Source organism: Cryptomeria japonica, chromosome 2 (assembly GCF_030272615.1).
Source record: "Cryptomeria japonica chromosome 2, Sugi_1.0, whole genome shotgun sequence".
NCBI classification, from domain to species: domain Eukaryota; kingdom Viridiplantae; phylum Streptophyta; class Pinopsida; order Cupressales; family Cupressaceae; genus Cryptomeria; species Cryptomeria japonica.
This window is the reverse complement of record NC_081406.1, coordinates 24735672-24749307: the sequence shown is the minus strand read 5'-3', so window position 1 is coordinate 24749307 and position 13636 is coordinate 24735672. Positions and strand designations below refer to the sequence as shown.

The 13636-nt window shown below is 35.6% G+C and overlaps 1 protein-coding gene across 1 annotated transcript in view; it reads left to right on the top strand.

Moving 5' to 3' along the window:
- LOC131048501 (uncharacterized) overlaps nucleotides 1-13636 on the top strand; it is a 176206-nt gene that overhangs the window by 36962 nt on the left and 125608 nt on the right. Inside the window, exon 2 of the mRNA XM_059214516.1 lies at nucleotides 11733-11858. Within this exon, the coding sequence (XP_059070499.1) occupies nucleotides 11733-11858 (126 nt within the window). The remainder of the gene's footprint in view (nucleotides 1-11732; nucleotides 11859-13636) is intronic.

The window sequence follows — 13636 nt, the reverse complement described above, 5'->3', positions numbered from 1 at the left end:
AGATTACAAATTGATTGACTTTACTATACAACTTAAAGTTTGTCCAAAACTTCTTTAGGTGTATTAAACTCTGCAATATGAAACAACAAATTGTTAGATACATGTAAGTCCTTGAATCCTCTGGCCTCATCCTTTGTTTTATGAGTAAATTTTTCAAATTATCTAGTGAATTCAGGTTGTTTTTCATCAAGCATTTGCCAAAGACCCTTAGATTGTAGTACTTGTGCCATTTTTAGCTTCCTTGTATGGTAGTTGTGTGGAGTGTGTAGTTCAATTGTCCTTAGTTTTGCCATGATTAGCAAGTGAAGACAAGGAAATAAAGACAAATTGGCACTTAAAATTGTGCCTTGCGCCCCTAGAATGTATTAAAATTGAATTGACAATCCCCCAACAAAGTACAATGATCAATTCTTGTAATTTGTACAAGTGACAAGCTCAAATCAACTGTTTATAATACATTGTGATTTTTACAATTTTCAGAAAAAATGGCTTGCCAAAACAGAAAATAGAGGTTTACAATGAGATTCCTTGTGAATTTCTGAGCAAGATAAAAAAAAGAGTGCCAATTTTTGACTTCGTGAGCAAAAGTTATGCCACTTGGAAGAAATGAAAACAAAGTACAATTTCAGATGGCAAAACTATCAAAAAATGGTAGAATCTGCAAAAAAACACTTGCACCATAGTGAAGTTAGTCAAACTAGCTTTCTGACAATATCTCGTTCGCCAAAAATGGACACCTGTGGCAAAAGTTATGCTTGTTTGAAAAAAAGAGGCAAGTTGCAAAAAATTGAATATTTTTTAGCCCTTGGGGCTAGGCACCCATGCGACTAGGAGCCTGTTGAGAAAGTAACTAAAACGTGAGCTTAAATTTGATGGATGCTGGTTCGTAATGAGGCTACAAAATTTGGCGATTTGGAGAGCTAACCGTGCGGTTGAGGGCTAAAGTTGGTGGTTTGTGCTAGGTAGTCTATTGGTTTCCCAACTTGTTGACTGCCGGCAAGTTTACCATTTGGTGTAATGCACACCGCAAACTGTGGCATTTTGATGTTGCAGAGTATGGGTGGCGAGAGATGTGAGAGCACTTAGTTCTTGCTAAGGGATGTGCCGGGTGCTTAAGGTGGGCACTTAGTGCCACATCCAAGGCTCTAGGTGCCAACAAATGCTGACCACGGGCCTTTTCCAAAACAAAACGTGCCAACAAACAATGATAACATTTGCTCATAAAGGAATACCTACCAATCAACCACAAATAAGCCCTGCCAACTAAAAACTAAATTTCTGACCAAAAGTTAAATGTGCTTAATTGTGCCAAAGATTAGTCCAGCCACACAAAAATTAAAATGCGTTGCCAATGTTTAATGCGCCAGAAAACAACTAATGCCCTTCAAATTATAAAGGTGTCGCCAAGGCAATTATCTAGGCCTGCTTGGGTTCATCTCATGGTTTGATGGTTAAGTTGTGGCATTGTTGATGGTGCCGCAAAGGTTCAAATCCCCTTTGGGCTGATTGTGAACTGTTGTGGCATTCATGCCGGTGGTATCATAGGTGTTCATGCTTCTGCTAGACCCTTGCTGGGCTGATGTGCTCGTGGGCTTTGTGCCCCTCTTGGGCTACCATGCTTGCAGGTTTGGGTGGTTGTTGTTGCGTTAATGTTGGGGATGAGGTCTCCTGTTTGTGGTCTCACCTAGCTATGGGCTAGGCTAGCAAACCCAGTAGCCAATAAAAAAAAATTATACGGGCTTGCCAAACGGACAAGGCACTAATTGGTCGACCAAAGGTATGTAGGCCAACCACATGCCTCATCCAATTGGACCCCTTGCAAAAAGTACTCGACACCTTTGCATAGATATGGTAAAAAGGCTACACGGGTTTGCAGATCTGACCTGAAAACAAATGGTTTTTTGCTTCACAATAAAATATTTTTCCCTTTACATTGATCAATCAAATAATAAAAGTTTGCCCCATACAATAAAAGTTGCAAAAAAATACAAATTAATTTTTTTAATTCCTTGACGATAATAATGATACTATACTTGTGTTCGGGGGGTTGTACGGCCTATCTAGGCAACTTTTTTTTGCCTCAAAAGAACTTTCTCGAAAATGGTTGAATTTATAGTCAAAATCTATCTTCTGAGCCTCTTGAACACAATGGTGAGGCTGGATTGAGCTAAAAATGCCCCCAAAAAAGTTGTTCACCAGATCTCAACTTCAAACCCTTATTTGCCAAAGTTGCAAATGGTGGCCAAATTGAGTGAAACAAAAGACAAATTTGTCTTTCTCGAGCCTCTTGGATGTAATGGGATAGCCAACAAGTGTTGCAATCACCAGATCTCACCAAAACACAACATGCATTATAGGATGTAAAGATCTATGTAAACCCTTTCTGATTCTCAAGTTTGCATGGAAATGCAAGAGAAGAGCATACGGGTGTTCACAAGATCAAACTAGAAACTCAAATCACAATGAAAAAATACTTAATTGATGAAAACTCTCTAAAAAGAAGGGGCTTGCGAGATTGAAAGATCTGATACCATGTTGAAGTAAGCATCGAAGATCTTCAATCTGCAACACCAAATAACTACTACATGAAAAGAGAGAAGGAATAATAGAAGATTCTATTCCACCAATATCAAGAATACAATATGATACAAGAGGCCTTTTTTTATAAAGGCAAGGTGAGAGGTAGGATTAAACAAGATGTTGACATGTGTCATAATCCCATGCAATAAGACAACAATGGTGTTGACTTAGGTAACTAAAAGCTGTCATATGATAAGATAAGATCATGTGACAACTAATCAATCTTCTAGAAGAACACCTAGGACCCAAGTAAACTTAAGTCGTGTGAATAAGTCCCCATCTAGGAACTAGCAAAAAACACTAGGTATGAGACCTTACTAGGTCCAAAACCTTTTTCACATCTACATTCTCCATGAAAGGTGCCTTCTAACATTTGTCCAACCTGTCATAGGAATCTGTCATAACCCGTCTTAAGAATCTGTGATGCAATAATGACTTACACAGGTTTCTAAGATGCCGAAACATGGCAGAATATCTCTACCAAAATGAGACACCTACTTTCCCATGTATGGACAAAAACACATCTTTGTTGTCTTCCTGCATGAAGACAACTCACCATGCCATGTCACAATAGATGACAAAATATGATGAGGAAGAAATTACAATTTAGGCATTAAATAAATAAATACAATGCTAGGAATGGCTATGGTTGAGACACCTTAATTCCCAACAAAATTGCTTATCATTTTCTCACAGTGCTTGAGGTGGTGCATTTGACAGTAATAGTTTGGGAAGAGATATCTTGTTTCTGTGTATCCATGCTGGTATATTAAAAGCGGTTACTAACAAGAAACATGCATAAATAGGACAAAGTCTTGAAAACTATGGAACTAGTGAAGGCAATTAAAATGAGAAATCCGCAATGATGCAGTTACTAAATTCATTTGGGAGGCATACATATTAGTGAACTTTACAAATAGAGAGGTAATTAGAATTTTAAGGTCCTATTTTCTTTGATAAAATCTAGACTAAAGGTAGATGTAAATGGATGAATCAATACTTTGATATTCTAGTAGTTTTTTTGTTCAACTAAATTTGTCAAATGCTAATTTTTAGTCAGATGTGATTGGGGGACGGCTGCATCTCTATTCATGGGAGGTTTTCTTTGTTCAACTTTTTAGGGGTTTGTAGAGAGGTAGAAGCAAGTATGGAGGGATAGCTGAAACATTCAAGATGGAGGGAATTAAGGCCAATATACATTTCCAAATATGAAAATACCTCATGCATCAGCAAATTACATCAGAGAACATCAGGAAGGTCAAAACTACATTTTAAGATAGTAAGGCATAACATTTCATAGATTCGTAGGAAAACAGATAAAAATTCTTGTTAAGCCAAACCAATATATTATAATTAGAGAAAAAGTTGTATGTGTGACATAATGATATAGGAAACATCTTAGGCAGTTTCAAGCAGATTTGTTAAAATCTTTTTTTTTTTGATATTTTCCTAGGTTTTTGTTTTTTTTATTTTTTTGAGGTCTTTTGGGGTAGAATTTGTCAATGCATTAATTTGGATTTATTAGTTCATGACCTAAGCTTTCCAACGCATATATAAACTTTTAATTTTGAACTATGAATTAGGAGTTATGAACCCAACAAGTAGGGGCTGGATTTATTAGTTCATGACCTAAGCTTTCCAACGCATATATAAACTTTTAATTTTGAACTATGAATTAGGAGTTATGAACCCAACAAGTAGGGGTACCTAAAGTAAACAACTTTAACAGACTTTTTCAGTTCTATATTAATTTTATTATCTGGCCAGTCATTTGAATTCTAACAAGTACACGGGTCACTATCAAGTGTGGGAATTCTTTAGTTTTCTAGCATTTTAATTTGTACCTTTTAGTGTGACACAAAATAGAATAGATGTACAGAAGAATCACTCTTTGAATTAGATGGGGAAGTTCCTTGTCAACAAAAACTAACCTAATCTAAACAATCTGTACTTGCTATTTACAACCTATCTAGTGTTTTCTAGAGTGGTTCATGCTCATGCTAAACAAAAATAAAGATGTATTTTTGGATCACTGAGGGCGAAAGGTTAATGTGCACTTCAACTCAAGGCACGAAGGTTCTCTATGCTTTTTAAATGAGTGGAAAATTTACAACAACTAGCATGTTTATGCTGCCCAACTAAATGTAGTGACTGAGTATTGCAAGTATACATAAAGCTAGAATATGTTTAAACGATACATAGAACTTGGTAAATTAGGAAAGGGGAATGGCATGCAAAAATACTAGATCCACTTCACCACAACCTACAATAAACAGACTGCACTTAAAGGTAAATACACTCTAATTTACTTTATCAACATAGGAAGGATGTTATGAGCCAAACAAAGTAATTGCGTTCGAAGCTTCAACTACTTTAATACAAATCTTTTAGTAATTGTTAAGTTCTATTTAACTCATAAAAGCACAATACCACAGAAAATAGAACACTTAAACAACAATTTAGAAGCAAGAAAGGTGTTACTAAATTCTATTGAATGATACTGAATTTTTAATCAACAATACTAAACTCTCAACTAAGTGCTAAAAGCACTCATTTATAATTTTTACAAAGCTATTGCATGCAATTAAACAAAAAAAATCTAACTAGAACTTCTACCCTAAGAACAAATTGCTTGCATGCAATGTGAGCTTTATGGCATAATTGTATCCACTAATACCAAACTTGAACTAAGGGGATCTGTAAGATTTGTCTATGGAGACAGCCACTCAAGATCTAGAAGCCTAATGGAAAGCATAAGATACTCAAAAGATCAACATGACAAGACACCTAAATCTCTTCAAGTTTAGGATTTTCAGTCTCCAGTAATGCCAAAGAAGTGCAGCAAAAGAATGGAAGTGAGAACATTTGACACATAAAGCAGCCCAAGGAAAGATTAAAAGTTGCAGGGATAGAGGAAGCAACCAAGTGGAGTATAGTTGCAAAGGCTCTGCAGAGAACTATGAATTGATTAGCAGAACCTTTAAAAATGAGAAAAAGGATGCAGTCCACGAAGAGATAAAAAGGGCTTCTAGGGAACCATATGAATTGACTTTCATAGAAGTCATTCAGTTGAACAAGGATTTGTAAGTTTTCAAGGATGAATTAGGTTCTTGAATCTACATTGCTTGAAGGCAAGCAAATTCGAGAAACACAAACTTGTCATGTCCCCTTTTTCTATAATCTATGTTGTACTACAAAATGCCTATTACCTAATTCAAGCATCTCTCTTGATCCAAAATTGTGTATGAGTTCTTCCTCTTCATTTCCTAGTGTTTACCTAGGAACCCCAAATTTTAAGGTATGGATGCTCGACTAGTTTGCCAAGTCTATCTAAGGTGTTGGTGTTATGGAGTTTCCCTTACCGGAATGATCTTCTGCCCAAGTCTGCTTTCATTTTTAGCTTTGTTGGGGTATCAGACTTCCCCATCCAGTAATTCCCTTTACTTGTTTCCCACCTTTGTTCCCTCTTCCATTGGGGCTTCAGTGTTTCCCATACCACCTTGCCTCTTTGCCAAAACCCCACTCCTTCACAAACCTTTGTTGGGATGCGAGAGTTCCCCATACTGACATGTCTCACCTTCGAACCCCAACACCCAGACCTTGACTCTCCCACTTCATTTCACTATTCACCTCCACCTAGCCTCTTGTATGTTTGGAATGCCATTGATGCTTAGAGCGATGATGTGTCTTCTTGAAGGATTTTCCATTGCACATAAACATTGTGTCATAAGGAGTATGTGGATCGATGTGTAACTCCAATGATGCACACAAAGAAGATGAATTCAACCACCATTAATGTGGTTGTTAGGGTTTTGAAAAAAGGGCTCCTTGCGATACTTGCTGAGGATACTTGTAGGTTGTAGGGGTGAAGAGCACACGATTATACTGAGAGGGGGGGGCGTGAATCAGTATAACAACAAATTTGTTACCAATTTAAACTTTTTCAACTTTAATCACAAGTATATAACTTATCTCATTAACATATTTATTGCATACCAACATTCATATGTGATTTAACTAATATGAACACATGTAGAACACAAGATATATACGTGGAAACCCTTACGGGAGAAAACCATGGTAAATCAATGCTTTTATATATTTCTTCTTTTACAATATTTGTAGGCACCAACCTACTAGAGGTACCAAACGCTAACACTGTTTGTGAGCACCAACCCACTGGAAGCACCAACTCCCAAATCTGATATTGTGAGCACCAACCCACTGGAAGCACCAACTCCCAAATCTGATATTGTGAGCACCAACCCACTGGAAGCACCAACTCCCACTTCTGAATTTGTGAGCACCAACCCACTGGAAGCACCAACTCCCACTTCAGAATTCGTGAGCAACAACCCACTTCACCTAAATCTGATTTTCCACCTTTACAATGTTGCTGTACCAACTGATGATGGATATAATTTTTTTCCACAAACTCTTTCTTCAACCTGCTGATATTATGGTTATAATAAATCTACCACAATATGTTCACAATTTCTTCTTTAATTCTGCTTACAAGACTTCTAACTATCCCCTTTTATAATCTGCAGCCAATCCTCTCAAGATGCTATGTATCTTCACATATTCTTCATATAGATATTGCTCATTTTCTTTATATACTTTTCTTCAACTTTCTGTTACTTTTCATATTTTCTTTACATATCTGCTCTTATTCTTTTATTTATATTTCTGATTTATATTATTTTATATGTGCTCTACTTTGAATGATTATCTCATTGTAGACACAACAGACACTGCACCAGTATCTCTCACAATCTCTTTCTATTTTATATCCATATCTACCAAATGGAGAGGTATATCTCTTTGAAGATTGATGACCTTCCATAACTTCTCTTTCCTTGCTCGTACCCCTTGAATACAAGTGACTTCTTTAGTTTATTGTTTCCTTTTGGATCAGTTAGCACACCATTAACTCATTGCTCTAACAAGCCTCTTTTCCTTTTCAATACTAATCGCATCTTTTACAACGGCTCTAATGAATTGCAGCACTTGATAAATTACTAATTCATTAATTATTATTTTATGTGGCTGATCACACCTTCTCACTAAATCCATTCGCACCTCTTGAATAATAAGTCGCTTCTTTAAAATAATACCCTGTCTTGATTACGGTCATACAATAACCTTTATCATTGATTGGTCAATATAATCGTTGCTCTTTTTATAATCGCACCTCTTAAAGTGTTTCTTGCATCAGGTATTTTATGCTTTACTAATCAAAACACCATCTTAAAAATGCTTATTTTATATTCATTTAATCATTAAAAATTCTTCAGGTTAGCTGTTCATTAACTCATGAAGTTTATTTTAATCACTTCCTTTATAATCGTTGAGATACCTTGAATCGGCCGACACAAACAGGTAATGGAGACCGCTGCTCTTTAAATTGTGATTGCTTCTTTTATAATAAGATCGTCGTGATCTATGCCTTCTCTAATAAAATCGCCATTCTGAATTTGTTGAAACCGATCAGTATTTTGTTCTATTAGTAGTCAAAACTCTATTGAATGGATTGCATAAATACTTGACCCGATGTCTGAAGCTCACGTCGACACTCTTACTACTCCAGCGTCTGAAGCTCACGTCAACATTCTTACTACTGCAGCAAACACAAAGAGATGTCATATTTAAGCATTTCTTTCGACTCAGCTTGGTAACCTGGTAATTATTTTTATGATAAAATCCTGTGTATAATCTCTGCCGTATATTAGTGGTGATTATATTTATTTCTTTTAACCAATCGAATTGTTCTCTTTAATTGCTGTTATCTTTTCTTTAAAGCACACTTATCATTTGGACATGGATGTCTTAATCGTTGTATGATTTTCAAGACCTGTAGTGTCAAAGTGATTGCATCTGCTAGTCAGCGAGCTCACAAAGATATTAAATACAACAGAAACTTGCTTTATTAATCCATCATTTTGGTCACTGTCCATAATATAGTCGATATTCTTTAGTTCCTTAGAGTTATCTTTTCAAAGGATTGTAGCACTTTCTTTTAAGATCACTGTCCATGAAGTCGCTGCTCTTTATGGGCTATATGGTTGCTGCCTTTACTTTTCAATTTTAGTCAACTTTGTCAAACATAGAACATGGATAAAGTCGTCCATAGAATGGTATCGCTGCCTTATTACTAACCACTGCATTAATAACCATATTCATTGCTTCTTTCTTAATGGTTATTTCCAGATTTATATATATACCAATCACTGTCAGCATTTTGATGGAGTCCTTACAATCTGCCGCAAAAAATCTGTTTTAATATTGTTATTTTTCTTGTAGAATATAAGCGCTGCTTATTGTATTTGTTACTTTCTGTACAGAGCACAATCTCTACACATAAGCTGTTGCCTTTTGTTAACAGACTTCTTGATAAATACTAATCGGTGTCTTCAACACACACTTTGTTTAAATGCTCTGCAAGAATAGTCAAATGATTTCAAGTCTTGTCTGATTTAAGCTCCCGGCTGTCTGTAATAAACAAAGTACTGACTTAAGATCATATTCACTTTGAGACTATCTTAATTGTTTCCTTCTTCATATATGGATGAGACTATCTTAATTGTTTCCTTCTTCATATATCTTGATAATGTAATACATTCTTTTTTCACTCTTTAGACATCAATGACAACAAGTTCAACTCACCTTTGGCATCAATGACAAATTCCAACTGTTTGCCACATATGGGTAAACGATTAAACGCAGAAAGTAAATGCACAGAACATAATTGAAATATATTAAAGAACCAGTTTCTGTATTAATTCAACAGTCCATGTACATCAAGTGCTTATAACATTACACCCAGATATGACTATGATGATGCCACTATGAAGGGAAGGTATGCAATATATAATACGGATACCCGAAGGGGGTGCGACCATTCGTCGCGTCCAACTGCCCTTTGGGACGACTAACTGACTGCCGTAACTCATAATTACCGACGACAACATAACATAATACGACAACATGACATAATGATTATTCCCGGCAACACCAACAAGGGGACCCTTCTCCACACCTTCCAAGCTCGTTTCTGCATATGATACCATTTTGGCTTGATGCAAAGGGAAACGATGCTTACATGTATGAGAAGCCATTTCCACCTAGTAGGCCTAGGATGGAAATCACTATACAGTTTTTGACGCTTTTCTTGAGTGTTTAAGATTGCAAAGAAAAAATTGAGAGATCAAATCAACACAAACCATAACCATAAATTGCTGTGAACCCTTCTTGTTCAAGCGTCCAGATTTGAGAACAAAAACCCATAGGTTATGGAGGTTGAGGGACGAAAACCCCATAGATCTAATGTTGGAGGACATAACCCCTTTGGATGAAGGAGCGGTCTCATGCAAAGCTCACGTTTGAGCTTTAATGGTGGCCAAAATTGATGATATGGAGTCTGCACGACACTTGCAGTTGTCGTGGATGGAAGCTTTTGTGTTTCAGTTTGCCATAGCTGTCGTAGCCAGATTTTTTAGTATTTAATAGTCTTGTTTTATATAATAATTGATCTGTAATCTAGGGTCTTTGAAAATATTGTAGTCTCAGTTGGGTGTCACAGTTGTGGCTTTGCCATTAGTGTAACTATTGTATTTCAGTCTGTCATTACTGCGACAACACATTTATGTAAAGCATCCCTATCTTGCTTGACATAAATACAGTTTGTCAGATATTTTCCATTATGGGCTTATTGTTATTTTGTGAATTTAATGAGGAATTCTGGTTTTCGTTCAGTTCGGATATAATAGATTAGGGTTTATTATTTTAGTGTTAAGTAATGAAATCCAAAGCTTAATATTAAGTTATGACGTCTGCTAGGAAAACATCAATATAATTTAGGTTTTGTATGGTTCCAATTAAGATTTTTCAGTCTGTTAAAATTATTTACCCTAAATTTAGCACAAGACATTACAGGGGGCCAACTTGGCATCCAATTCATAATTGATACACGCATGTGCATGCATAACTACATTTGTTGTGTGGGTGCATGTGTGTACACTTGCTGGTTAGCATGTGAAATTTTTGGTGGGTGTGTTGTTTTGAATGACAACAGAGGCTATATAGAATCATAGATGCCACTCCAGATATAAATTCTCTTTATGTGACATGTTATTTCTGCCCAATAATAGTGTAATTTATAGATGTCTTTTCTGGGATATCCATTTGGTGAAGTGCGACATCATTAATGATATAGCAATCACCATTTTTGACCGTTAATTACTGCTAGGAATGTGTTCAAAACATTTATTCAAAGCTGGATATTTGCTCTTTCAGCTTCACGATAATGCATGCAGACCTTCAAAGTCATTGAGCATTTGTTTCCCCCCTTTTATTTTTGAGATCTCTGCATTAATTCAGAACATTATTTGTATCCTTAACATTTCTACTGAAGTCCAGTAAGCTCTGTAATGTTGCCAAAGTATTTCCTGAAGTGAAGATTAGTATCTAAGTGCAGTGAAAATCTTAGGAAGACATTTAGACAAATAATGTGAATGCATTATCTAAACTGAACTATCCAGATCTTGAGTCTCTCTCAGTTTGGTTGAAGGAACCAATTTATCGGGCACATTTTTTTTCATTTTGCAGTAATAGAACATGCTAGGTGCTTTTTATAGATATTTTCTCTGCAACCAGTGATATGGATGTTCACTTGCCTTTAGATAAAGAGATAAATTTTCATGATGCTAGTATGATTACAGCAAGAACAGGCTGCCAATACACTTGAAAAACATAAAATGATAAATATGAACTTGTTACATTCGTTTTTCAATATTTGATTTCTTTCTTTTCACTTTGAGCGGTTAGTAGCTGGAGCATCTTTTCAGCTTTGTGGATTCCAGTTAGGGAAAGTGAAATGGAAGTGTGATACATTTTATTGCAGATGCATTAAAATAGAAAATACCAAATTCAGTTTAATTTTTTTTGTTACATATTTGCATGACATGGTTTGTCAGCAAATAGGCTTGAAAAACACAAACTGATGAGTCTGAACTTTTAATATCTTTTGTTCAATATTTGAATGCTTGTCAATGAGGTGCACAAATGATTTGAATTATATAACTTATGAAACACTTCATGTTATTTTATATGTTTTAAATATCATCTCCTTTCTCCTCTTTTGTTTGGAGCAGTTCAGACAAGGATGAACAAGATAATGAGGTGGAGCCCTCTGTGTTGGGATTGCAGAGTCACTGGGATGCTGCATATGCAGATGAACTAGCAAACTTTCATGAGCATGGCCATGTTGGTGAAATTTGGTAAGTTAATTTTCAATTTTTTTAATCACCTAGTTCCATTTCTTTACAGGAAAATTTCAACTTCTGAGACTTAGCATTTTTCAGTTTTTTAATTATCTGGTTCCATTTATCTAATATGAAATTTCAACTTTTAAGAAGCAGATAATGTAGATCTATTTAATTCTGCTATAAATCTGTCTAGACACTTGCTGAAAGATCTGCTATAAACTTCCTTCAGGTCTGCCTATAAATCTATTTCAGATCTGCTCATAAACCTGCTCAGATTTCTTTACAAACTGCTATCAATCTCTTCTCATTGCTGCCCTTAGTTTTCTTCACAAATCTGCTATCAGTCCTTAATAAATCTGCTGCATTCTTCAACTTTTATCTCTGCTCTAGATCTGCTTTAATTTTGCTGTTAAATCTCTCTTAGAAATCTGCTTGTTTTCATTTTGGAAATCTGCGCTTCTTCTCCTTATGTCTGTTCTAAATCGGAAATATTTGAATTGCATGACCTTCTTTAAAAAAACCTCCAAACCAATTCTATTTATATGCAATCATGTGCCTTTTCACAAACTAGGTCAGCCACTACAAAGGGGTTTGGCCATGTATGAGAAAAATAATTATTTTAATTTCTTTTATTCTCTCCAAAGTGGCACTGCAGGTTCGGCCATCATTAGCATTGATATGAGTTCTTTGCATATTATTTATATGTGAGGTCAGCCACTTCAAAGGGGTTTGGCCATGTATGAGAAAAATAATTATTTTAATTTCTTTTATTCTCTCCAAAGTGGCACTGTAGGTCGGCAGTCTTCAGCATTGATAAGAGTTCTTTGCATATTATTTATATGTGAGGTCAGCCAGCATATGTTTTACATATTTATTATTCCATTGTATATTACTAATACAAAGAGGAATTGGCCGATAACTAATGATCAAAGATTAACTTTATATTAGGCTCCAATGAATAGAAATTTGGCCAGCATTAATCAAGGAATAGATTGAAATCTAGGCCCTGCCATGTAAGGTTGACTAGTCTATCTTATGATCAAAGATTGAATCGATTGGTGGCCTTTGGCCTTTTGCCTCTATGCCTTTGACATCAATAATAATATGCCAATAATCTCCCATATGCCTTTGACATCAATGACAACAATATGACTACAATATTTCCAACAAGAGTCCTCTTTCCCCCTTTATTTGAATATGTAAGAGTACAAGTGCAAGCTCTAGCATTTCTTATTGGATGAAAATGTTTGCAGCAAATCTTAAAAATCTTTTGACTATGCCGAGACAATTGTGTATCATCTACTGTTCTCTGTTTGAATGTGATGTCACGGAATGAGAGGAAATATTCATAAGAAGCAATGGGTAAATGCATCCTCTGCAAATAGAAAGCAATTTTGCAATTAATATTCATAAATGACAAGAACAGTTGATGAGACTGAAATATATATGCATCTTCTCAAGTGGCTGTCTAAGGCATCTTTAGAACCATTTAGAGAAAATAAAAAAACTAAATGAAATATAATTCAAAAAATGTAGGCTCAAAGGTGGTGTCACCAATTGGTATACAACTAATGGCATACACGAATAGCTTCTTCCCTCATCCATCGCTCTTCAAGAGAGAAGTCTCTATATATTTGCAATCATTGATCACAACTCTGTAACTAGACATGTATATGCCAGTATCAAAACCAACCTTCTTCACAATGAGGCAAAGAAGTCAACACTGCTAGCTTCAGTTGACATTGTCGTGTTTCATGTTATCTGTTAGAACTTACAGTATCTAATGGATT